The sequence below is a fragment of the Podarcis tiliguerta genome, assembly GCF_965153285.1.
Source record: "Podarcis tiliguerta genome assembly, chromosome: Z".
Classification (NCBI taxonomy): Eukaryota; Metazoa; Chordata; class Lepidosauria; order Squamata; family Lacertidae; genus Podarcis; species Podarcis tiliguerta.
Genome location: NC_139553.1, coordinates 46,466,841 through 46,493,824, shown reverse-complemented (window position 1 = coordinate 46,493,824; position 26,984 = coordinate 46,466,841). Strand labels below are relative to the sequence as shown.

Sequence of the window (26,984 nt, the reverse complement as noted above, 5' to 3'; positions counted from 1 at the left end):
GACTGGGCCCACAATAAACAAACAAACAGACATTGTGGTGAGTTCCCCCACTCTATCCCCCCAGAAAAAAAAATCACTGGCTAGAAGAGACACTGGTCTGCTTTCCATGGGAAAGTCTCCTCCAACCCCCAGTGTTTTGTATCCAGGTGAGGCTAGGAGAGATCTCTAACTAGCACCCAGGACAGCTGCTGCCAGTTAGTGTGGTCAGTACTGAGCTAGATGGACGGCCTGGCTCAGTATAAGGCAGCTTCCTCTGTTCCTACAACCCATGTCTACTGGGTTCCCCCTTACCTCCATATTTAACGCAGATAAACATTCCCCAAATCCCCTTGGTTCAGCTGGGCAGCTCTCGACCAGCTGAACCGCCCTGGACCCATTGTGACACCTCAGAATAACCTCATAATGAGAGCCAGTGTGGTGTAATGGTTAGAGTGTTGGACTAGGACCTGGGAGAACAGGGTTTGAATCCCCACTTGGCCATGAAGCTAGAGTTGCCATATTTTGAAGAGTGAAGAAGAGAACGCTATGACGTCTCTCATTTTAAATACCCCTACTATATGTAGGGGGACGCGGGTGGTGCTGTGGGTTAAATCACAGAGCCTAGGACTTGCCGATCAGAAGGTTGGCGATTCGAATCCCTGCAACGGGGTGAGCTCCCATTGCTCGGTCCCTGCTCCTGCCAACCTAGCAGTTCAAAAGCACGTCAAAGTGCAAGTAGATAAATAGGTACCACTCCAGTGGGAAGGTAAACACCGTTTCCGTGCACTGCTCTGGTTCGCCAGAGGCGGCTTAGTCATGCTGGCCACATGACCTGGAAGCTGTACACCGGCTCCCTCGGCCAATAAAGCAAGATGAGCGCCACAACCCCAGAGTCGTCTGTGACTGGACCTAACGGTCAGGGGTCCCTTTACCTTTACTCTATGTAGGCTACAGAAGCTGTGATCTATTGCTGGTGGGGAGCAAGAGAAGAGAAGAGGAAAGCAAGTCCTGTCCACATCTCATCCAGAAAGTATAGCCAGAGACATTTTGGCAAATTTTAAAAATCCACCTGGACAGAAATTTTATCCCTGGAAAAGAGGATATGTCCTGGAAAAAGAGGACAAATGGCAACCCTTCATGAAGCTCCCTGGATGACCTTGAGCCAGTCACCATCTCTTAGCCTAATCTACCTCAAAGGGTTGTTGTGAGGATGAAATGGGGAGGAAGCGTGAACCACGTACACCACCTTGAGATCCTTGGAATATAAAGGTGGTATATAAATGTAAATAATAATGATGATGGTGATGGTGGTGGTGATGGTGGTGATGATGATGATGGAACACAATGTGAGGGAGGCTGTGCTGTTAAAATCTCTGCAGGCATCTGTAGCTATGGCTGATCTCTGAAACAAATCAGGAAAGAAAAAAAGGCAGCTGGCCTGTTTTGCTTAGAGAGTCATCATCCAAAATCTGTGAGAGGGAAGACAGACTTTGGTCTTTCAAATTTCAACATAAACTTGTGCGAGGTTAAAATTCGGCACACTCCTAGATGGAAACAAGAGCAGGATTTTGATTCACTTGTAGTGTAAAAATTATTATGCGCAATATGGTTCGATGTAAAATTTGGAGTACGAATGAATATGCAGTTGTAGATGTTTAAAAGGAGACTCCGTGCAGGGGATGGGGGGGAAACTGTGGGATTTGGAGAATCTCTTTATATTATTAGTTTGTGTTTAGTTACACTTTGTATTTGTAAAATCAATAAATATTCTTTACAGGAACTACCATGAGGCATATGTCATAGTCGCAGGGCTCTGTGGTGCTGCCTCATGTCTGCCTCTGCTGCAAGAAGGATTAAGTATGCCTGCTCAAGGCCATAGCATAATCCCTGGCTTTACGAGCAGCTGAGCTGTAGGCAAAGGGCCACATCTCAAGAGTAGAGCATCTGCTTTGCATGCAGAAGGCTCCAGGTTCAGTCCCCAGCATCTCCAGGTTGGGCTGGGAGACACCTCTGTCTGAAACCCTGGACAGCTGCTGCCGGTGAGTGCAGGCAGCTCTGGGCTAGAGCAGGACCAATAGTCCAGCTTAGTGTAATGCAGGTTCCTATGTCTCTACCCTGTCCCAGCCGAGAGAGCGGTGGCAGGAGGCTGAGATGACCAACTCTAGCAGGGGCATGCAGGACTGCCCTGGGAAGGTGGGTGTGAATAGGGGTGACTGTCCCAGGCCCCACACTTTGGACTCCCCTGCTTATCACTGGTGGCACAGACAGTAGCCCAAACTTCCTGGCTGGTCTTGCTGTCTCCTACCCAACTGGATAACCTCTCAAACCCCTCACTTGTTAGAGCAAGGCAGAGAAGTTGGGCGGAGGCAGCAGCAGCAGCAGCAAAAGAAACGAGATTAAGAAAGGAGGGAATAGGCCACCAGAGCTAAAGTGGCTGCAAAAAACAAGAAATTTCAAGTTAGCAAGTGAAGGACACAGAGAGGAAGGCCACTGGCACTTTTTGTGGCTGCAAACAACAACACAAATAAAGCCAAGGGGCATGGGGGTAGGCAGGCTTTTTTGGGGGGGGTGTAGCCAAAGTTGTTGAGCTGTTCTTGAGAAATCACAAGTGAAAATGCCCCGTAAATAGGTCATTGCAGAGACAGGCTTCTGCTGTGGGGGGCAGAACCTTGGATAATTGAGTACTTTCAAATCCATAAAAATACAGGTTCAAGACGCCTGTCCCACCCTAACAAAAATCCTTTTCCCGCCCATGCTTTCAATGCTTTTCAATAATATCTGTGGATCTAGGGGGGGGGGGGGGGCAGCTGCCTTCCTTGGCTACGTCCATGCCAGGGGACAACAGAGAGAGGGAGCCCAAGTGGGCACAAAAAATGGCAAGAAAGGGGAAGGAGAATGTGGGGGAGGGGAGGCTGCTGGCACTAATGCAGCTGCAAAAAGCAACACAAAGTTGCTGCTCAGTGTGCGGAGATTTCTGGACTTGATGACCCTTGGAGCCTCTTCCAACTCTGCAATTCTATGATTACACCATATACTGGGTTTTGTAGTTGTAAACATTATTGCTTTTCCTTTTCCTCAAGACCACACTGCATTAGGGGTGCAAGAAGGTGTCTTATCCCAAATCTGATCATTGGTCCATTTAGCTCAGTGAAGCAGGTTGTGGACTGTCCTTCCTTGGAGGTTTATAGGCAGTGGCTAGATGGCCATCTGTCATGGCTGCTTTAGCTGAGATTGCATTGTAGGGGGTTGAATGAGATGACCCTTGGGGTCCCTTCCAACTGTACGATTCTCGGATTCTAAGAATGAAGATCATAGAATTATAGAATTGTAGGAAGGGACCAGAGGGGTCATCTAGTCCAACACCTTGCAATGTAGGAAACGTTTGTCCATTATGGAGTTTGAACCCACAATCCTAAGATTAAGAGTCTCATGCTCTACTGACTGAGTTATCCCTGCAGAATGCTCCTTGTTGTGACCTAAAGTCACTGGCCTTCTTCACACATGACACTATGCCATGCTTTGATTAAGTCACAAAACATGAATCAACCAGGTGTTGTCCAGCAGATGATCAGACAAACCATGGTTCCTGTCCCAAATGCTATAGCCCTAGTATATTTGTAGTTTGGTGAGTGTTTAGGGTGGGGTGGTAAGCCAAAGCAAGGTTAATAATAATGCTGGGTTCACATGTAATGCTAAGCCACAGTTAAAAACCAAACAAGATTCTATTCATGGTTTGTTGGTAGTAAGCCAAACATAGTTAAGCTGCACAAAGCTCACATGTCACTAAACTATGGCTTAATAAACCACAGTTCAGCATTTTGTGCAAACCAGGCTACTGAATAATTTCTTGAATGCATCTGCAACATGTTCATACAAAACAGATTTGAGCAAGACATTTCAGAACAATATTCGGTATAGAACTCCCACACAATGAAAATATATCAACCCACCCTACAGTCCCAATTGTTGGAGAGGCTGTGCCCTGAAAGACACTTATTTCTACCTATGGTGGAATGTCCTGGTGTAAGTAAATTTTGGACACTGGTCCAGAAAGAGCTTTCTGCATCAGTTACATAAACTATTGTTTACTCCCCGTATTTGTTTATATTATCCTTACATTTGAAGGAACCAGGTGTCCTTCAAATGTCCAAGGGGTTTCACTGCCTGAAGCAAAGGGCAAAAGTTGCCTCCTCCTCCCAGTCCCATGTACAAAAGCCCCTATTGCACCCCAAGGGCAATGGCCTCGTAGTTTACTGGGTGCAGGAGATGCTGCATGGGATGCATGCACAGAGCTCTCTCCACTCATTGCCCCTCAACATTTGCCACCTGAGGCAGTTGCCTCACTCTGCCTCATGGTAGTTCCTGTAAAGAACTTTTTGACATTCTTATTTATTGCTGCTAGGCAAACAGTAGTACAACAACACAAACTTTTGAGCAATCTGTCCTTGCAAGCACCGTATAAAAACATTTGGAACAATGCAATTTTAGAAAAGATTACCCACAATCTACATTCATGGCAGCGTAAAGAACAGCCACTGCCTTTTAGTACAATAAGGTGGGACCTTGTTATTTTATTAAATATTGGGGGACACCCACCAAACCCTAGAAATTGATAAATGGTAGGATTTTGGTTTATGCACCAACTACTGGTGCTGAAGAAACTGAAATTGACCAGCATTCATGGATTAAAGAACCTTTTAATGAGGGTGAAAGAGGAGAACGCAAAATATGGTCTGAAGCTCAACATCAAAAAAACTAAGATCATGGCCACTGGGGCCATCACCTCCTGGCAAATAGAAGAGGAAGAAATGGAGGCAGTGAGAGATTTTACTTTCTTGGGCTCCATGATCACTGCAGATGGTGACAGCAGCCACGAAATTAAAAGACGCCTGCTTCTTGGGAGGAAAGCAATGACAAACCTAGACAGCATCTTAAAAAGCAGAGACATCACCTTGCCAACAAAGGTCCATATAGTTAAAGCTATGGTTTTCCCAGTGAGAGCTGGACCATAAAGAAGGCTGATCACTGAAGAATTGATGCTTTTGAATTATGGTGCTGGAGGAGACTCTTGAGAGTCCCATGGACTGCAAGAAGATCAAACCTCTCCATTCTGAAGGAAATCAGCCCTGAGTGCTCATTGGAAGGACAGATCGTGAAGCTGAGGCTCCAATACTTTGGCCACCTCATGAGAAGAGAAGACTCCCTGGAAAAGACCCTGTTGTTGGGAAAGATGGAGGGCATAATAAGAAGGGAACAACGGAGGTCGAGATGGTTGGACAGTGTTCTCGAAGCTACCAGCATGAGTTTGACCAAACTGCAGGAGGCAGTGGAAGACAGGAGGGCCTGGCGTGCTCTGGTCCAGGGGGTCATGAAGAGTCGGACACGACTAAATGACTAAACAACAACAACAGTATTTTGGTTAGATGGAGTATTGAAGGGAAGATTGCAGGCAGGAGGGAAAATACAGGCAAAGCTTTCTTTCCAAGACAGGGCCTCACCTGGGGTAAAGGAGTTAATGTGACAAAAAGTGTTGATGGCCCTTGTAAGAGGAATCTTGGGCCTGGGCAGACAGAAGGTTCCCAGAGTAACTGGGTGAAAGGTGACAGGAAAAGAGTCTTCAGAGCAAGGTATGCTGGGAAGAAGCAGAAAGAGGCCAAAACTGAGATCCGTTTTGGGAAGGTTGGCTGAAGTCTGGTAAGGAGAGATGACTTGGACTCCAGTGCTGTTCTGCTATGAAGTACAAGCCCCTCTTGAAAGGACCATGCTGTAAGATCTGGACTCTCTCCATGCAGACTGAAGGTGTAAATAGGTCAATAAACCATATTTCTTAAAGCAGGAGTTTCTGCTGTGTCTTCAGTTCTTCAAATTGCTCAGTTGGTAGAGCATGAGACTTTTAATTTCAGGGTTGTGGGTTTGAGCCCCATGTTAGGCAAAAGATTCCAGCAATGCAGGGGGTTGGACTAGATGACCCTCATGATCCCTTCCAAATCTACAATTCTATGATTCTCCAAAGGAGCACAGACCCTGGGTGAGTGCTTGGAACCCTCTGAAATCTTGCTGCTGCTCGGCAGAGAGTCGGGGTGGGGGTGGCGCCCAACGTTTGTAGCAATGTATACCTCTAATCACAGAAAAGAACATCTGTGAGAAACCGCAAGAACGATTTGGCTTGCATGATCTTCTTATGGTCTTCTGTCAAGGTCCAGCTTCTATTCTTGTATTTGTACTTATCCTCCCCTCCCATTGATGTATGACTTCCTTACATATGGAGCCAATGCTCCAGATCTCCTGTTTTCCTATGGCGGATGGGGGGATGTTCTATGTTGACTTCATATTTTCTGTTTGTTATCTATACAGTTAAGAATCCAATCAATTATTAAAAAAAAAAAACCCCTCTGTTTTGGACAGCAGTATAAATGTTGACCTCAATTCTGCAATTAGTGAAAACTGGTGGTGACATTTATCTAGGACAAGCCAGTTCAAAAGGTAAAAATGTGTCCAGATGCAGAAGCTCAGGAATGGAACATAGGAAGTTGCCTTATAATGAATCAGACTCATTGGTCCAATGTTGTCTGTTATGACCGGCAGCAGCTCTCCAAGGTTTCAGACAGGGATCTCACTCAGCCCTACCTGGAGATGCCAAGGATTGGACAGGGCACCTGCTGCGCTCAAGCCAGGAGTTATACCGGGGAGCTATGGCCCTTCCCATATAATTTGACAATGTTCTTAACTGCAGGGAAAGATCACAACTAGAGATCCCCACTAGAAAAGGAAATGTGTCTTAGGCTGCCTGTGTATTGGTGGCTTAAAACACAGCTAGGTAGTTCCTTTTTCTCACTTGAAGCTAGTTTTGAGGGGAGGCACATCAAGATGCAGTATTTCATAAGAAACAAAGGACTAGATCCAGAATAGAGCGGACATGTTGTGCTCCTTCTGGTGTGCCACCCTTTGGTCCCCAGCCTCTCACTTGCGGCTCCTAGAAGCTGTCAGAATGAGACAGGGGCCACAATCCTGGGAATGGCTTTGACTGGCCGGCTAAACCAGGTGAGGGAAGTCAGTGGGTCAAACCATCGGTGTGTTAGGGACTTCCCTGCACGCGAAGACAGGCTCCAGCATACTGAGAGGATCAGACCAACCGTGGGTCCAATGGTCAAGAAGGCAGCTTTTGCACGTGCTGTAGAGGGAAACAAGGCGGCAGGTGGGGCTTGTCCACCTGGGAAGGTAACCCATGTAGAAGAATGAAAACTCAGATTCTAAACCTCCACTGGTTTGTGGGATACATTCAGGAGAAGAAAAGGCTCAGGAGTAAACCCTACACAAATCCAGAGCGGAGTCCCTAAGATGGTTGGATCGGGCCTTGTACGCCTCCTTCTGGCAACTCCTGCAGCCAAGCGGGTCCCAAACGTATTGCTCTGTTTTGCTTTGGACCACATCAGTGAAGCTGGCAGGTAGATCTTGTTGTCTGGATGGCCTGGGACACTGCCCAAACTTGTGGGCCAGGGGGGACACTTCAATTTGATTTCACCCCTGGAGGTGCACTCCATTGTCTCTCGAGACAGACAGATGCCAGCAACAACTTTAAAGAGCAAATGTTGACCTCTGCTGTTGGCAACTCCTTCCTGTAGGGCAGGAATGATGCTGTCTTCCTCTGGCTCTGAGCAGAATGGAAAAAAGAAGTTAGCAGCACATTGCTGCTGAACTCAAGGTCTTGTGGGCAAATCTCACTGAGCTTGCTGTTGCTCACTTTGCTTGCTATGCTGACACTCCCTGCTCGGTCACCCTGCCCAGGCCAGGTTAAGAATTCCCCGTGGCTGCTGCAGCAACTGTTTCAAACTATTGCATCCACATCTCTCTTGGCCTGTTTTTCAGATATCCAGGAGTGTCATGAGCTGAACTTGCTCTCTGCTTGCAAGCAGGATGGGGCCGTGGACCTGGAGAATGTGGGCGATGCCAGCAAAGAATCATCACTTGGAGAATCATCATGACCAGATATGGCCTGCAGGTGAGAGGGTGGATGAAATATACTCAGAGTCCTGCAGTGATTTCATGCTCTTTATTGCAGCTTGTAAAACAGTGATTGAATTGTCCCCCAAACCTCAGGCTTTATATACATTATTTACACCATGAGTCCCATCTGACTGGCTGATTCTGCTTCCCTCCTGGAGCCTGATTGGTCTTCTCCTGCAGGCCAATCAGTTGTTGCATTCTAGGATCCTACCTACCTATTGTTCTAGGATCCAAGCTTGGTACATAACAGCGGACTTCTCTTCAGGCCACATTCAAGTTCCCACCCTCCTCCAAGCCCAAGTGATGGGCAGCCCGGCACTTCCATACCCACTGCCCAGGCTTGCGCTCCAGGGAGGTCTCTTTCATGTCACTAAAGCAGTTGTTTGGTTTCACACTCGGAGGCACACTCAATTGTCTCTCAAGACAGATGGCAGCCTACAATTGCTTCCCAGGCCAGTGGTGGGAGTGCACTGGATGGATAGTAAACATGTGAACACAGCCTTAATGCCACCCTGGGCTGCATAGTTATATGAGTAGCAGGACTGTAAGGATGCGCCAGAGAGAAATAATGAGGCAAATCAATCCTTTTTATTAGGCATAATAGTGATGTGTCTGCATATGGTCATCAGAGGAAGCAGAAGAAGCAGGAAGAAGGACAACAGAAATTCCATGGGTTGGAATAGAAACAGATGACGCCTGAGAGTTTTCCCTCACCAAAGCTGCTATGTCAGTGCCTTATCCACATGTTATTCTATCCTCCATATTTTATAGGACTAAAAGATCCCAATTTATTTTCTCAATAATTCCTCTACACATTATATCTTGAAAGGACATTCAAAGCATATTCTTTCCCTCAAAGAATTCTTGGCACTGTAGTTTACGCCCCTCACAGAGATACAACTCCCAGTAACCCTAAACAAACTACAATGCCCAGAATTCTTTGAGGGAAAGAATGAGCTTCGAATGTGCTTCAAAGGTACAGTGTTCATACACAGCCTCGGGAGAATTCTCTCTTTCTTTTTTCAATGGCCAAACCTAAGGCTGCACAGACACTATAAACCGAAAGCACATCCAAAGCACATGGCTTTCTGCAAAAAAAAATTCTGGGAACTGTAATTACCTCCACCCCAGCACCCATAAGAAACTAGTTCCCAGGATTCTTTGTGGGAAAGCATGTGCTTTAAATGTGTGGTATGTACAGAAAATGTGGCCAAGTTCTTCTCCATAGCCATCAAAACCAGGCCACAGCGATTAAACGGAAGATGAATTCAGAGTTAAAACTGCTTCTGAGCATTCACCTGTTTTGTTATATTCTTACTTCATAAGGCACAATTTGTGTGCATGCATATTGTGAATATTATGTATACTGTGGAAGACTTGATAACCCTACAATGTACCTGAGGGCTAGAGGAGTTGATCCACAACATACATTAAAAGCACACTACTTCCCCCTTAAGAATCATGGAAGCTATAGTTTGTATAGCTCTGTGCAGGGGAAACCACAGTTCACAGTATTTTTTGTGGGAAAGTTATGTGCTTCAAATGTGTGATGAGTGTGTTTTGGACATACTGTGCAAATGTGTTGTTAGCACCAAATAAGCTAAACTGAAAACAAAAGCAGCTTGGAGGCCAAGCAGAGGAAAGATAAGGGGTGGAAAAGGGCAAGTGCTGGAGAAAGGAGGACCTTAAACCCTGTTCCTAAGCCTGCAGACGTAAAAGAACAGTTGGCAGTATCTATAGATGGGCTGGCTGAGGCATCAAGGATTTCTAAGGCGTCAATGCTTTTGGGGAAAGGTTCTCTACAAAGACGGGGCAATAGCCTCAGAAGCTCCTAGCCAGGGAGCATGACAGACCCACAAGTGGCTGTTCCACAGGCCCTACTCGATGTTGACCTTGAGGGTAGGGTCCGCAGGAATGCCAGCCACTCCTCCAGCCTTGCCCATGGCATTGTTGCAGATGGGTAAATAGCCCCCACCAGGGAACAGCTCGCTGACACAGCAAATGCTTTCGCGATAGTTGGGCTTGAAGCTCTCCACTGCATCCTTGGAGACCCCTGCCCATTCCTGCAGGGAAAGAAAATGTTGAGAATGAAATGAGGTAACCCACTCTGCTATGCCTGCCTCCATGGCTTTCCTTCTGGGCTGGGCAGTTTCTTCACTTGCTCAAGTGATGGCCCAGAAAAGGCAAAAGCACTGATCTTCTTCTGCCTTTCTATGCCACCCACAATGTAGAGATATAGTTGTGCACAGACAGTATGCTTGCAAAACTAGACTCTGAGATTCTGCAAGCCTTAGAGCCTCCAGTTATCTGAGGATTGGCCAAGTCAGTCCTCTGCAGGCATTTTGCCATCTCTCTATGCAGAGATGCAAATTCTGACTTCAAATGTTGCAGAATGCAAGCTACCAAATTTCCCATCTAAATGATCACAGGCATGTTCTTCAATTAAGTTTCACTCCTCCCTGGGACAGTGCATTTTAATTCCTTTAACCCCCCCCCCATTGATTTCCCAACAGAACCTGTCCAAATAAATCCAATTTACCTTTAAATTACCCCTGATTACCTCCCCAAATCATAAATAGGTAATGTGTCCTTAAATTAATGTTTTCCCCAAATTAATATCCTAGCCAAGATCACCCACAATAAAATTGCTCCCAAAATCATTCACCCACTCAGAAACACTTGGACCACTGAAAAAAATATCTGGGGCAGAGGCATGCCCCTTACCCCTTTCCTAGCAATGTTATAGTCATGTGGGGCAGGGCTTCTGACCTGGGAGATTATTTCAAGAGGATAGAGTCTACATAGCCCAGTTTCTTACCGAGAAATTCCCTTGGTGCGCAGTAAAAAGATCTTCAAATTTATTCCTGGGGTTGGGAATCCTGGGCATCAGTACCAGCCAAACTCTGTGGGGAAGTTAAATTGATTAGAGGTGGGGGCTTCTCTTTATTGTTTTGAGAGATACTAGGTACAGGGCCCAGAATTGCAAAGAGTTCTCCCTCTAAGGGATGTTGCCTGGAGAGCCACACCAATGACCATCCCCAGCAAGGTGGCACTGTTGATCTTTCCAAGAACATCAGCCTTGTTTGTGGGGCTCATTCATAAAAGTCAGTCCTGGCCACTCAGTGAACTGTGTTCCGTCATAGAGCTGGATTGGTTTTCAGTCTGTGATGAGATGTGTATGGAAAAAGTGACCTCATCGTGTACTGAAAATCATTCTGGCTGAGCGGCAACAGAGCAAACTGACAAGCCCTTTTTCTCTGCTGCTAACAGTGAAGTCAGTGCTCTGCAAGGACCAGTTTTTCTTTTTAAACTAGCCTTCGGTCTGCAGCAAAAACACTTAAAATGAAATTTGTTTTTTTGTGGCACATTATTTTGTAAGGATCATTTTTGTTTGCTCTTAAAATGCTTTTGAAACCGTGCCAAGAAATCTGAAGTACTGTACACCCCCCTCCATCTGTTGTTCAGCTGCTGCTGCTGTTGCTACTGATTGTCCTTGATGACAGATGACATGGTCAGTTCCCCTACTGGGACCTTCCACAAACTGGGGCCTTCTAGATACTTCAGACTTCAGCTCCCACCATCCTGGTGTTAGCTAGGGATGATGGGAGTTGTAGTCCAAAATATATGGAGGGCATCAGGTTTGGGAAAGGCTGCTCAGTTGTTCAAGCCAATCCCGGAGCTCCCAGCAGAGGCACTAGCAGCTAATGGCCTCTGAAACGTGGGGATCTGGATGATAGCCATCCATGACCCTCAGTTGCCAACATTTGCCTGTCACAGAACATCATTCACCTTCTGAGCCATTTTGGATAGAACAGAGATGAGAGAGCAAGCATGGGGAAACCAAACGTCTTTACTGGTGAGGTGTTCCCAGTTGCCATCTAGGCTGTCCCCCCCCCTCCCATGTCCCACAAAGCAAAGTCAGCCATGGGTCTAGTCTGACTGCTCAACTTACCTCTCCATGCGCATTAGGATCAAGAGGAGGAGAAGCAGGAGGAGGACAGAACCTACAGGGATGATGATTGTCTGTATCCAGATTGAGACAGGAGGGTCATCTGAGTGAGACAAGCCTGGGCGTTAGAAAGCATGCCCCACAGAAAGAGGAATAGCCTCACGTTGCCTCTCCCCACCTTCCCTAGGTCACTGGAGCTGCCTAGACGAGGGACATTGTTCCATACCATCCAACATTCCTCAGATGAAAAGAGGGAAGTAGCTTCTGTTCTACATCAGTATCACTGCTGGCTAGTTGTATTTACTGACTGGGGGTTTTCTTCTTCCCTCAGGCTCCCCTAAATTCCACAGTTTTGTATGTATCCTTAAATAACTTTTGTACCTGACCAGGAGAAGATGCTCAACCAGTGATGCTGATGTAGAATAGAATGTCCTTATTCTCATCCAAGGAATGTTGCAGGCTGTGTTGTTCCTGGAGGGGCTGGGTAGCCAGTCAAACACAGCAATACAGGCCTCTGAAAACTCTGGTCCCACAGCTTTCCTGCCTAATTTCTGGCTTAAAGCCAAGTGCCGCTAGGGAAACAGAGGTGTCTCTCTGCAGTTGCTCCAGAAAGGTACGCCATGTCCCACTGCTGCAGCTTGCAGGTGGTGCTCAGCCAACAAGGAGGCACCCTAGGCATCTGTCATTTGTTGGGAGCACTTGCAGACTCTTTCAAGGTGGGACTCCATCACCTACTGCAAAGTTTAGGTTGCACAATTATTAAATCTGATTTGGGGCTCTTGCTCAACAAAACCGTTTTCGTCTTCCCCTAAAGACTGGACGTTTTTTGAGAGGGCAGTGGCTTGACTTATAACGTGACTTATATTATTATTTAGGGAAGTTTTTTAATGTTTTATTATGTTTTAATACATGCTGGAAGCCCTCCAGAGTGGCTAGGGCAACCCAGGTAGAATCTAGACACACACACATATATAAAAGCTGTGAAAATTGTTTTTTTAAAAGTGCATTTAATTTGTCATTAAGCTCATCATTGCCATCTAGTGTCACATTTGTATAATGCACTTAAAACATTATATTTGCAGCTGTATAGCTGAGTCCCTAGTCAGATGGGTGGGGTACAAATAATAAAAGTATTATTATTATTATTACCTCCTTGCAAAACCAAACCAAACTCAAAAGCTCTATAAACAAGAGCATCTGGAAGCACTTTTAATCTCAAACATGGATCTTAGAAGTTGCAGCCCCCACAGTGCCCAGTAGAGGGCGGTACTGCTTACTTTTGAAAAGCCCTTCAGAATCCACTGTTTGAATTAGAATTGAAACAGCGGTTGTTTTTATATTTGTGAAACGCCCCTCGAAAAAAGGCCTCCCCCTCCCTACACCTTTCTCAGCTCATTGCCCCCATGGAGAAGCAAGCAATATCAGAGCTCTTTAATTCTCCCACCCATTATTTTTCAAACTGCATTTTATAAGATGAGTGGAAGGGTTGAACGATTATAAATATTTCTTTTTATGGAACAATCCTGTTTAGGGCTTGTGTGTGTGTGTGTGTTGTGTGTGTGTGTTATCTGCAAGTTCAGCTGCTACAGTTTCCTGCAACATTAGGGGCTTCTCCAGACAACCTGTTTAATCAGCATTTGTCATGATTCACTTTCACAAAGCTTCCTTGGAGGTTAGATTACATCTGGGCTTTATTAAGCATTTATTCCTATTTATTCGCAGGGAAGTCATGTGGCAAAAATCACTCATCTTGCTTTCACCCTGACTTGCTTGCACTGTCTTTATTCTCTTAGACATTTTCCCATTAACAATTTTCTCACTTTATGATGCATTTCCCAATCACCTTCCAATCTGCAAGAAGATGCCCCCCATGTATAAAACGCCCCCTATTTTGGGGACTCCAAATTAAGAAAACACCCCTCAGCACTACCTGTGTATAAGATGAGCCCCAATTTTAAACCTAATTTTTGGTTTAAAAAACCCCATGTCTTATACACAGAAAAATACGGTATTTTTTTTCCAAAAGGAAAAAACATGGATTTGTTGTGCTAGGCACTTTAATCCATTTTAGTTGTAGAAACCTCAGTTTCCAGGTAACTAAATGATTTATAATCTGCACTTCCATAAATATAGAGCAAGGCGATATACAACATACAAAGTTATAATAAATTCAGAAATAATTTATTATATTATATTATCACTTAAAGCATCAATAAACACATCAATAAATGCTGGTGGGTTAAAAAGAGAAATTCTTATTACAAAGACTTATCTAAACAATCTAGTTTTCAGGGGATATCTTAAAGAAGGCAGGGATTGTTCCTGCCAAACCTCTATTGGCAGGGAGTTCCACAGGGCATGGCCTGTCACACCAAAGGCTTGGTCTCTGGCTAAGGCCAACAAGAGCGCAGGGCTTCTGGAACCACCAGGAAGATCTCAGTGGTTGACGTAGAGTGTAAGAAATCAGTGAGCCTTTAAGGTCCTTTGGGACCAAGTTGCTAAGGGCTTTTTGAATCAGGAAAATGGCCTTGAACCTTACCCTATAGCAAATCAGCAACCAGCACAACTCACTCAGGGGATAGCAGGGAAGGTGGTGGTTTAAGATTCCTGCTAAGTGACTTTGCTGCATAGAATTGCAGAGTCTCAAGAGACCATGAGCGTCATTTTAGTCCAGCTCCCTGAAATGCAGGAATCTTTTCCCCAACATGGGGCTTGAACCCACAACCCTGAGATTAAGAGTCTCATGCTCTACCAGCTGAGCTATCCCTTCCAACTCTACCATTCTATGATTCTACTATGGCTTTGAACCAGGCATTGGGAAACTGGCACCCCATCATCAAGCCCATCCATCGCATTATGAACGGACTGAGCAATGAAGCAGTAACTCAGTGTGGCATCTAAGATTTCTTCTTAAATGACTGCCAGACTTTGAAAAGCCGTTATCACTGGATCAAGTTCATCTGTTCTGCTGAATTAATTGCAGCAAATAGTTTTAAGTGGGTTTTTGAATAAATGTGCAATTCATTGTTACTGCTATTCTGAATGATCATGTGAGTCTCAGTGGACCGAGCGGCAGTTTACTACCATAGTTAGCAGACTCTAATTTTGTTGCATTCCCAGGATCAATCTATATCATTAACCTCTATTATTATTGTTTCAGTATTATTTTTATTATTTTGTGTGTGTGTTTTTTATTCATTATTGTGGGAGTCTTTTGTTTTTTCCAGCTGCACCATATGGTCCATGGTAAGTCTGGCAATGGAAAATTTCTCTGGTCCCCCCCTTGCTTTCCCTTGATGCCCTAAGCAGTGCTTATTTTGATCAATGGTTAATCCAGCCCTGACTAGAGGGCTGGGCCCTTCAAGGATTCTCTGTTCTCTCCAAGGAGGTGAAACCTCAAGGAGGAAGGCAGGATACAGAGGTTTAAAAGGCTTCATTCTGCTCCCAACTCTTGTTCAGTCAGAGCTCCCTCTCCATGGTCTCCTAGACCTGATTCATCCTCTGTGGATTCCAGCATCATACCAGAACACAGGCTGCCCAACAATAGTAGAAAGATCCTCTGTACCTTCGCTGGTGGTGTTTCTCCCCCAGAATAAAGGCCCGGCTGGGTCGCTCCAAAAGGTTGTGGTTGCACAAACAGACCTTACTTTAGACTTGACATAGAACGTGTAGAGCTTTTGGGGGTCCACACTGGCTACGCTGTACTTCATATCATTGGTCTTCACCTCCTGAAAGGGAATGCCAGAGAGGTAAATGTGCACCTGGCACAGAAAGCAGCAGCAGCAGCAGCAGCACCCCCCCCCCCCCCCGCCCTTGGTGCTTCCCCCAATTAGCCTCAAGTGAAACCCAGCAGCTCTTCCCCCGCAACTGAGTAAGATGATCAAGGGGATGGAGCAACTCTCTGTGAGGAAAGGTTTCAACCTTTGTGGCTTTTTAGTTCAGAGAAATAGTTGGCAAGAGAAGACACGATACAAGTTTATATGATTATGCAGTGCAGAGGACACATCTTTTCTTCCTCTCACATAATATTGGAACTTGGGGCTGTCTGGTGAAGCTGAACATTGGAAGGTCCAGGACAGACAAAATAAAAGCACCTCTTCACAGAGAGGAGAGTTACAACTATGGAACTCACCATCACAAGGGGCGGCCCAGAACATTTTGCTGCCTGAGGTGAAACAGGAAAGTGCCGCCCTGAGTGCACCCTGGCTGAAGCCTTGCTGACCAGTGATCTCATGAGAGCCCTGTGAAATCTCATGAGAACTCTGCAAGATTCCATGGGCCACCCTGAAATCTCGCTGGAAGCAGCTATGGGTCTCCATACACTGCTGAGGAAAGGTGAAGAGCTGAACTTTAGACAGGAAAAATGAGAAACGGAGAGAAGCCTAAAGGGAGAGATTAATCTGTTCCTATGAGAGTTGGGCTCTGAAGAGAAGATTTAGTTTGGGCAAGGAGCACAACTGGGAAACGCTTACAATACAATGAGGAATTGTTTGTTACACACACCACCCCAGTCTCCAAGTGGTGTGAGATCCCAGGGGCACCAGGGGCACTTACCAGAGGCTGTGTTTCCTTTTAGACAAAGACACACAGTGGAGACTGTGGCATCTTTATGGTATATGGTTTATTTACTCATATATACTCCCTCCTAGATGGAGGGAGTGCAGAGCATTCACATCCCAAGCAGGTCCTGTTCCTTCCATTGCTGCAGCGTCTGATTCATGTCTGACCCTTTTCTCTGCCCACTACACACAGCTGAAAGAGGGGCCCCACCCTTCCTTGCTTGGCATAGTCTCCACCCTCCTAATGGCTTTCTTGAGGGGCTAATGACTCTGCCATTATTGGTTTCGTCCCTCCAATGAACCACACTCAGCTAACTAGGCCTAAGCCAAATCCAGCAGAGTTTGGCACAGCTTAATCAAGCCTTCAATTAATCAATTCCAACTTTTACTAAAACCAGGAATTATAGGGAGGATCTAGCACCCAGGAGTTGAAGGGATCCTTGCCGCACACCCCACCCCAACCCCCCGTATAACAACATTTTATAATGGGGGGGGGGCTGTGGCTTCCACATCAGAAGGTCAAGGCAAATCTGCACTTAGCCCTCCCAACAGAGATAACACCAGTACCTGCCATTTTTTGTCCTTGTAGCTTTTATACGTGATATAATGCTCCAAGCAGCGGTTTTTGGGGCTGGCTGAACCCCAAGACAGTAGCAGCTGGTTGTTGCTCTTCTCCTCAAAGCGGAAGTCAATGGGTGGACTGGGTTTCACTAGGAGAGAGAAAGGAAATCTGTGTATATGCGAGAGGGAGAATATGCAACAGTGTACATGCAGCAGCCACTCTACCTCCTTGGCTCATATCAGGATCTAAATCAGTGGGTGATGCCACCCCCCCCCCGGGGGGGGGCACTGGAACAATCCAGGGGCGAGGCAGTAGCCTTGGGTGCAATTAGGGGGAACTGAATAAAAATAAGGGGGCCGTGGAAGCATAAAGAAGAGAACATTTTGAAAAACCACTCGTACATGATTCATCTGTTGCGTAATGACCCTCACTGCTAGGTTGGGCACCATTGTGGGATGGGGACAATGCCTTTCAATATTATCATTGTTATCTTAATTTTCAGTGTGCAATGTGAATGTTACTATGGTTGGTTTTAATAAATGATTTTAGAATTCCAAGCTTCAAGGTGTCTTATTTATAACAACATCTTTCTTTACTATATCTTAGGATGTAGGTAGAAATATAGATGCATAAAAGAATGCAATTTTGTCACTACATCTTTCTGTTTCTTCACTTAAAGAAGGAAGGATTTTCACACACCCCCCCCCCCGAAAAGTCAGTGGTAGGTCAAATAAGTTTGGGAACCTCTGATCTAAATCTGCAGCCTAGTCACAGAGCAGTTCCACATGCTCATGAGAAACAGCATGATCTGGAAGATCAGAAGATCCCATTACTTATCCTTTCTTTGGATTCTGAGCTCAAAGAACATTTTATGTGGTAAAGGATCCCAGTCTATTTCTGAATTGGATTTGAAATTATTTTATATATGAAAGGTACAAAATTGTTGACATTGTCTTTGGATGTGAAATTGCCCTCCTCTATGCAGGAGACACGGGTGGCACTGTGGTCTAAACCACAGAGCCTAGGGCTTGCTGATCAGAGGATCGGCAATTCGAATCCCCGCAACAGGGTGAGCTCCCATTGCTTGGTCCCTGCTCCTGCAAACCTAGCAGTTCGAAAGCATGTCAAAGTGCAAGTAGATAAATAGGTACCGCTCTGGCGGGAAGGTAAACGGCACTTCCATGCGCTGCTCTGGTTCACCAGAAGCGGCTTAGTCATGCTGGCCACATGACCCGGAAGCTGTACGCCGGCTCCCTCGGCCAGTAAAGTGAGATGAGCACCGCAACTAGAGTCATCCACAACTAGACCTAGTGGTCAGGGGTCCCTTTACCTTTATGCAGGAGACACCAGCTTACAAATTAAAGGCAATTAAGGGGCACGTCAACATTAAGTCCTCAACTGCACTGAACAGGAATTGATAAAAGGAAGAACCTGCAAAAAGGAAGCTTTTAATTAAAGGCACAATTGCCTTAAAGCCTTAACAGCAATTTAATTGCGCTTTATTGGGCCCATTTAGGCATGGCGTTTGGGCATCTATTTTGTAACGAACCAGAATCTCTGGCAATGAGAAGGGACAGCCTGCTCGCATTTAGTCTCCAGCCCCCCTTTGTGACTTAGGTCTGATCTGAAGTGGGAGTAAACAACATAATACATCTCTAGAATGAAGGTCAGAAAGGAAAGTGTGGGTGGAGGATGAGGACTCTTCATCAGGGCTGAGCTCCGAAAATGCAGATAAGATCATGCAGATAAGAGCTCTGAGTCCCAGCAGAACAGGATGAAGAATTTGGGCCTCTTTTCTCCTGTGTTGCAGGCAGAGCATGGAAAGTTCATTGAAAAATAATAATCAATTCAAGTGTATCGTGTCCAAAGAGGAACTAATTCCTGTTCGTGTTTGTTTCTTTACAAAAATAACCAGTTCACAGTTTGAGGTCATCCAAATAACTCCCGGCGAGAGAGAGAGAGAGAGAGAGAGAGAGAGAGAGAATATTGCAATGTGCTGTGCTGAAGGAGGAAATACACTTAAGAAGACTGTTTCAGGTGTGGACCTGAACCTCACAAGACTAACATAAAAACAAACACCTACAGTTAAATACTTAAATTTTTTTGCCCAACAATTACATTTCTTCAAGAATCCCAAAGAGCTTAAATAAATAAAATAAAATAAATTAATAAATAAAATAAATAAAATAAAACATGTAAGGGGATGAACTTAGAAACTGTTCAAAGTTCTAGCTGCAAATGAATTTAGTCACATTCCATTCACCCAGCAATTAAAGGGGGCTCCTTTACGTAGTTCAGGGATCTTTAGATAATTCAGTAAACTTCACTGAACTGAATTAGTCCGTTCTGACACACCAGCTATAGCAGGGGTCAGCAACCTTTTCCAGCCGTGGGCTGGCCGGACTATATTTTTTGGGGGGGGGGGGGGGTTTGAACAAATTCCTATGCCCCACAAATAACCCAGAGATGCATTTTAAATAAAAACACACATTCTACTCATGTAACAACACACTGATTCCCGGACCGTCCGTGGACCGGATTGAGAAGGCGATTGGGCCGCATCCGGCCCACGGACCTTAGGTTGCCTACCCCTGGGCTATAGGGCTCCCACTTATAAATGCACCCACAAGTTGGTTTGGCTCAGCAGGAAATCTATACCTTGGTTCTGCAGCTGCATTTCTTTTTGGAAAACCTTCGTACCGTCACTTGTGTTGACATAAATGTGAAAGTATTTAAACAGTTTAATCTCACGGAAGCGGCATCCAGTGTTAATATCACCACTCTGGAGGTAAATCTCACACTGCTTTTCTTTGTCAGACTCATACCTAAACAAAATGAGGCTTGGGGTTAGTCCTTTTCAACACCATCAGAGAACTGCAGTTCAGAACCTGAATACCTTGAGGACAGCCCTGTGTTGTTTGTCTTCTAGCCCAGGTGGAACATGCTTCTGAATACTAATACTAATACTAATACAGTACTAATATTTTTTTATACCGCACCCATCTGGCTGGGTTTCCTCAGCCACTCTGGGTGGCTTACAGCACATAAAAAATTGTAAAACTTTAGACATTTAAAATTTCCTGATACAGGGCTGCCTTCAGATGTCTCCTAAAAGTCATAGATAGGGTTGTTGTTTTTTTGCAGATAAAGTAGCTCAGATTCAAAAAAAGGTAGACTCTACCGTGGGTGCAGAGCCAGGGTGGGAGAGTGCTAGACTCCTGTCTAGTCAAATTGCATGGGATCAATTCCAATCTGTTACCTTTGAGGATGTGGACAGGCTGCTTGAAGGTGACCCAGAAACTACAACTAATTCAGAATGTGGCAGCTAGACTGGTGACTGGGAGCGGCCGCAGAGACCATATAACACCGGTCTTGAAAGACCTACACTGGCTCCCAGTACGTTTCCGAGCAGAATTCAAAGTGTTGGTGCTGACCTTTAAAGCCCTAAATGGCCTCAGCCCAGTATACCTGAAGGAGCATCTCCACCTCCATTGGTACCCCTGAGGGCCTCCTGGTGGTTCCCTCACTGCAAGAAGTGAGGTTACAGGGAACCAGGCAGAGGGCTTTCTTGGTAGTGGTGCCTGCCCTGTGGAACGCCCTCTGGTCAGATGTCAAGGAAATGTTACAAAATGGATGCTCAAATTCCAAGAGAGAGATGAGGGCAGGTGTCGGTGGGGCAGAACCCCATTTACCCTAAGGAACTAACCTGGGTGTGTGTGTCTATGCTAGGGCAGAAGGCTGGGAGGCCAACAGGAGCTAGAGCTAGAGGCAGTAACTGGCAGAGCCCACTGTTCTGGTTCTGTCTCTGCCCTCTTTCCTGCTGTGTTGCACAGAAGCTGACACTGAGACTAAAGAGGAGGCAGCTGACAGGCAGGGCCACCCCTTGGGGTGGTTGTGTGTAATAACCGACCCTCCAAGTGTCCCTGTTTTCCAGAGACAGTACCGGATTTACAGAAGCCACCCCTGTTTCTTCTTTGGTCCTGGAATAGCCCACTTTTCCTTAGGAGATCCCTATTTTCACTGGAGAAATGTTTTAGGGTATGGAGTTACACAACTGCCAAGCCAAAGAGATAGGGAACTATACAACCTTTAGAAGGCAGCCCTAGATAGGGAAGTTGTTTTATGTTTTGTTATGTTTTTATAGGTGTTGAAAACCACCCAGAGTTGCTGGGGAAACCCAGTCATATGGAGGGGCTATTAATAATAATAATAATAATAATAATAATAATAATGGTGGTATGGTATGGTATGGTATGGTATGGTATGGTATGGTATGGTATATAATAAGGCAGGCAGATAGGGGCTGGCTATAGGTAGACTGAGGTTGGAGGGCCAGTGCCCAATTCACCCTAATGAACCAGCAGCCGTTGTTCTCTCTCCCAGGTGAGGAATCCTTGCTCTGAGGAAAGGTTTCAACATTTGGGACTTTTTGGTTTAGAGAAAAGAGCAAAACTTGGATGGCTTTGAAAGAGGACCAGACAAATTAATTGAGGAGACGGCTATTGATGGCTACTAGCCATGAGGACTATGTTCTACTGCATCACGGTTGGAGGCAGTGATGTTTCAGAATACCAGTTTCTGGAAGCCACAGAAGGAGAGAGTGTTGCTCTTGTGCTAAGATCCTGCTTTTTGGTTTCGCACAGGCATTTGCTTGGCCACTGTGAGAACAGGATGCTGGACTAGACGGGCCCCTGACCGGGTCCAGCAGGGCTCTTCTTATGCTGTTCTGTTAATTTGGTCCCCAGTGTAGTCTGACTCGGGGTTGGAAGAAGCTCCCCAAGAAAGAGGAAGGCCGGGAGAGGTTGGTGGTGCGTTGGCTGAAGCTTGGACAAAAGCCGTTCCTGTAGAGCAGAGAAGCAAGGCGCAAGGAAGGCACATACCAGTAGTAGAGGGAATAGTTCCCTGCAGGCTTCTGTTTGCTGCCCCAGTCACAGTCCATGTATTCATAATCGAAGACGATGCACTCCAGGTCTGCAAGAGAGGACCTTCCATGAGTGAGTCTTGATGTGGGTGGGGAAGTTTGTTTCACCCTGAGGGCCACATTCCATTCAGGTCAACACCCTGGGGGCCAAATCCCCAGTGGTGGGTGGGGCCACAGGCAGGGGCACAGGCGATGGGGGGGTGAGGTGGGCCCCCGCCAGGGGCACAGGTGATGGGGGTGTGTGTGCAAAAACGACTAAAAATAAGTTCATAAATATCAATATCAATTATTGCCTCATAAGAAATTGTTTTAAATAGAAGGTGAATTGAATGGGTGGAAGGGTTGGAGGAGAGGCGGAAAGAAGAGCTAATTTGTCCGTGGCTGGGGGCGCAGTCTGGACGGTTCTGCCAGGGGCGGAACCACAGGCCACAGGCAAAAGTAGGTGGAGCAATGAATGTCAGATTTCACTTTTATATACTGCAATATGCTGGTTTCTACACATACCCACACGCCCCACCACTACCACCCCTCCCTCTTTCCCCCCATCTAGGGAAGGAAGAGGCATTTTCAGAGATCGAGGAAACATTCCAGCCAAGCAAAAACATTCAAGAAGCAAAGCCGGTGAGCAATGTGGCCTCATGGAAGCTGGGACTTGGGGGGGGGGTATCCATGAGGCCCAGAGAGCTGCATTTCGGCCCCCCACCCCAGGCCTAAGTCCCCAGCCCAGCCCTGCTCTGAAGGAAGCCATGCTGCCCACCAAACCTTCCTGAAACAAAACCTGTCCTACACCTCTCCAGCAAAGTTACCTCTACGCATACAACATCAAGCACAGACCACGCCACATCGCTCAGTTGAAATGGGGCTGGATCATTTGTTTGCCCATTTATTTATAAACATAAATATATAGCTAAAATTAATAAATAAGAATAATCCCCAAGCTAGGGTGGGGGGTGGCTAGCCAGGATTTTTGCCTTGGGTGTAGCCTCCAGAGAGGCACCATTGAGGCTTCCAGCCTGTGTGTTTGTGTGCACACAAATGTGTGTGGGGGTGTGAAAAAAAGCCTAGTCTCCTGCTAGGTAGAAATGCTGTCATAAAGATGAATGTATTGCCAAGGTTTCTGTTTTTGTTTCAAACATTGCAAATAGTGGACAAAATGGACTGTTTCAAGAAGTGGCCGAGAGATATCTCTAGATTTGTCTGGCAGGGCAAGAAACCTCGAATAAAATTCAAGATATTAACAGATGCTAAAGAAAGAATGGCAGATGAAGCTGATGGACTACATAGAAATGGCGGAAATGACTGGCAGAATCCGAGACCAGGGAGAAGAGTCGATGGAAGAAGATTGGGATATTTACAGAAATATTGCAAAATTAATGAATGTTAGAAGAATACTCGATTTGCCCTGCCTGACCTTAAACTTTATTATGAATCAGCCGCATTTTGCTGGCTGAAAGAATGGATGCTTCTTGAAAACACTGATGTTTTGGATCTGGAAGGTTTGAACAATGTATTTGGCTGGCATGCATATTTGTGGTATGACAAGGTTAAAGTTCATAGGGCCTTTAAGAATTACATTATCAGAAAAGCATTGTTTAATGTTTGGATAAGGTATAAGGACTTGCTAGAAAATAAAACCCCAAGATGGTTGTCACCAATGGAAGCGAAGGCATTGAAAAAAACTTAATATGGAGGCCAAATGGCCGAAATATTGGGAAATTCTGGAGCAAGAGGGAGACAGGCTAAAATTGCAGAGTTTTGAAAAATTGAAAAATAGAGTGAGAGATTGGCTCCATTATTATCAAATAATGGAGGCATATAATTTGGACAAAAAATTAGGCTTCCAGGTGGAAAAATCAAAATTAGAAACAGAATTGTTAGAACCCAAGGTTAAGAATCTGTCAAGAATGTACAACTTGCTGCTGAAATGGAATACTCAAGATGATACGGTGAAATCTGCTATGATTAAATGGGCACAAGATGTTGGGCATAACATTATGATGGCTGACTAGGAACAGTTATGGACCACAGGTATGAAGTTTACGGCATGTAATGCCTTAAAGGAGAATTTAATGAAAATGATTTACAGGTGGTACATAACACCAGTCAAACTGGCAAAAATCTATCATCTGCCCGATAATAAATGTTGGAAATGTAAGGAGACTGAAGGTACTTTCTTTCACCTTTGGTGGACGTGCCCAAGGATTAAGACCTTCTGGGAAATGATATATAACGAAATGAAAAAGGTATTTACATATACCTTCCTGAAGAAACCAGAGGCCTTTCTCCTGGGCATGGTCGGCCAATTGGAGCCAAAGAAGGATAGAACTTTTTTTATGTATGCCACAACAGCAGCAAGAATACTCATCGCAAAGTATTGGAAGACACAAGATCTACCCACCCGGGAAGAATGGCAGATGAAGCTGATGGACTACATGGAAATGGCGGAAATGACTGGCAGAATCCGAGACCAGGGAGAAGAGTCGATGGAAGAAGATTGGGAAAAATTTAAAGTATATTTACAGAAATATTGCAAAATTAATGAATGTTAGAAGAATACTGGAATGAAGTTATATGGTTTTAGCAGAAATGTTATTAAGAATTATGCAAAAACTGATTGATAATGGGCTAAAGTGGAAAATTTAAAGTTAGACTGTGTTAAGATAAATTATAGAACTAAAAAAAAAATTGAGAAAGAGGGAAAGGATTTGCTGAACCAGCTAATTTGAACTAGAATACAAAAAAGAGAGGTGCGAGGAAGTCGAGGAAACAAGCAAATGAAAGATAAAGATATGAAATTTGGATGTGTTTTTAAATGTTTTGGGTTTTTTCTTGTTGTTTTGTTGTACTGTTTTTTCTTTCTATTTTTGATATATTGTTTGTTAATTTTTTAAATTGTTTTTTTCTTTTACTTTCTTTCTTTCTGTAACTATTAAACATCTAATAAATATTACTTAAAAAAGAAAAAGAAAAAAAGCCTAGTCTCGCCCCCTGCCCTAAAGCGATTTACCTGAAAATGTTAGGTTAAAAAAAGGCAATAAGCCACACAAGCAAAAGAGTGCGCTTTTGATAAACAACAGAGCACAGATGAAATCAGCAGTTATGAAAATCAAATGTGCATAATAAGATTGCATGTCCAGGTAGGCTTCCCTATGAAAAAAATGGATTTTGACAGCCGTCAAAAACAATCCAACAAAGATATGTGCCTTGTATTAGTAGGCAGGGATTCCAGAGTGCAGCTGCTGCTACACCAAAAAATAAATTTCTTGCAAATGCAGAACAAACTTTATGTGACACTTTCGATAGTGCCAGTTCCGCAAATCAAACCAGTCAAGAAGTCCCATCTGGGGCTGGGTGATCCTTCAAGCAAATGGTTAAATTGCCCAGTGCTCAGGAATGGCTAATATTCAGCACCACCACCCCAACAGTTCTTGTGAACACTTTACTTTTGCTACCCAATCTGAGCTGGTTGTATTTCATCAGTTAGTCCTGTCGGAATGTACACCAGGACATTTTTGGTTGGGAGAGGGAAGGAGATATTTACTTCTTAACTGGTGACTGTGGATGAACGGATTAGAAGTTGGTATCTGCATTGGATTTTAAATTGTTTTTATGGTACAGGCAATCGTTTTTACCGTTTCTAAACATGCAATTGTTTTACACATATTTTTTATTAAGTTGTTAAAATTTGTTAAATAGCTTCAAGATGCAACGCAGTCAGTGATTCATAAATGATTCATAAATGAAACAAATACTGTAATAGGTGACTTTCAACTAAGTTTTACTGAGAGTGAACCCACTGAAATTAATGAACATGACTAAGTTAGGTCCATTAATCTCAGTGGGGCCATTCTGAGTAAAACTTAGTTGAAGGCCACTCTCAACAATACTAGTGCTAATTACTGTTCCAATGGGACATCCATTATTTATTGTATTTTTGTATATTAACCTTTTATGTATGTTGCAAAAAAGTGCTACATAATATTCATTCCTCACTTGCAGGGAAATGATCTCAGGCATGGCAGCAACTACTGGCAGGAACTTGCTGCTTATTTATATGAGGCAGGCTGTTGTACTGTTTCTGATGCCTGCTTGGGGGGAAAAATGTATATGTAGGCAGCCCTAACCCAGACGTGTACATTTGTCTCAAAACAACAACAACAACCAGAGCTTTTTTCCTGGGGGTATGCAGGGGTACGCATACCCCTAATTTTTTTATGAATCTTTGTACTTTTGCCCATTTACTGCATTTATTTTCCCCGATTTGAACTATAAAATGGTGATTTTCTTGAGTCAAAATGAGAGTACCCCTAAACTATTATTATTATTAATTATTATTATTATTACTATTATTATTATTACAAGAAAGCACTGACAACAACGACACCCTGTTAATTTTATGTCCAACTCAGCGAAGGCAAAAAGAAAGCGATTGTTAAGTGGAAATCATTCCCTGTTCTTGCCTGACATTCCAGCCCCATCTACTGGCAATCTTTAGGAAATATTTCCCTGTGGTTTTACCATTATAAGTGCAACAGCTGTTTATGGACACAAAAGAAAGCAAGCTATAGATTCACAGCCATAAGAACTGATAAGACCTGAATGTAGCTTTTTGCAGCTCAGGGGACGTTCCCCAACATTGCAGAAAGTATTGAGGAACAGGTAGAATGTGGGTTAGAGGTTGCTGCATTCATCCTCTTAGAATCATAGAATCTCAGAGTCGCAAGGCACCCAACGGGTCATTTCATCCCACCCCCTGCAATGCAGAAATCAGAGCTGAAGAATCCCTGACAGCCAGCAGGGGTAGGGAGCTCCCAGCACGTAGGGAGTGAGTTACCTTGCTGTGGAGAACTCTCTGTGGCTTGCTCGGTTCGGCCCAAGAACAGGAGGACCAGCACAAGGAACATCCTTTGTTCCCTCGAGGCCTCCATCACCCTCCTAGCAGCCTCCACTTTGCCAGAGACAAGTGCTCAGCACAACAGGATGTGGTTATTTCAAAGCTGATCTGCAACT

General features: G+C 44.7%; 2 protein-coding genes and 1 long non-coding RNA gene across 4 annotated transcripts in view; 1 reads left to right on the top strand and 2 right to left on the bottom strand.

Moving 5' to 3' along the window:
- LOC310669193 (uncharacterized protein CXorf65 homolog) overlaps window positions 1-393 on the bottom strand; it is a 16,664-nt gene extending 16,271 nt beyond the window's left edge. For both annotated transcript variants that reach the window (XM_083422777.1, XM_083422778.1), the window contains exon 1: window positions 292-393. In XM_083422777.1, coding sequence (XP_083278903.1) covers window positions 292-316 — 25 coding nt within the window. In that variant the 5' untranslated portion in view covers window positions 317-393. The remainder of the gene's footprint in view (window positions 1-291) is intronic.
- The window catches only part of LOC310669194, a 19,437-nt gene extending 10,326 nt beyond the window's left edge, over window positions 1-9,111 (top strand). Inside the window, exon 2 of the long non-coding RNA XR_014507071.1 lies at window positions 7,846-9,111. This is a non-coding gene — a long non-coding RNA (uncharacterized lncRNA). The remainder of the gene's footprint in view (window positions 1-7,845) is intronic.
- Window positions 8,550-26,984, bottom strand: IL2RG (interleukin 2 receptor subunit gamma). Its single transcript, XM_083422776.1, has 8 exons — window positions 26,809-26,984; window positions 21,934-22,024; window positions 19,712-19,878; window positions 17,059-17,201; window positions 15,498-15,660; window positions 11,936-12,035; window positions 10,802-10,886; window positions 8,550-10,046 (listed from the first exon to the last, which is right to left on the bottom strand). Exons 1-8 carry the CDS (start codon window positions 26,900-26,902, stop codon window positions 9,861-9,863), a joined length of 1,029 nt encoding a protein of 342 aa, XP_083278902.1. The 5' UTR covers window positions 26,903-26,984; the 3' UTR covers window positions 8,550-9,860.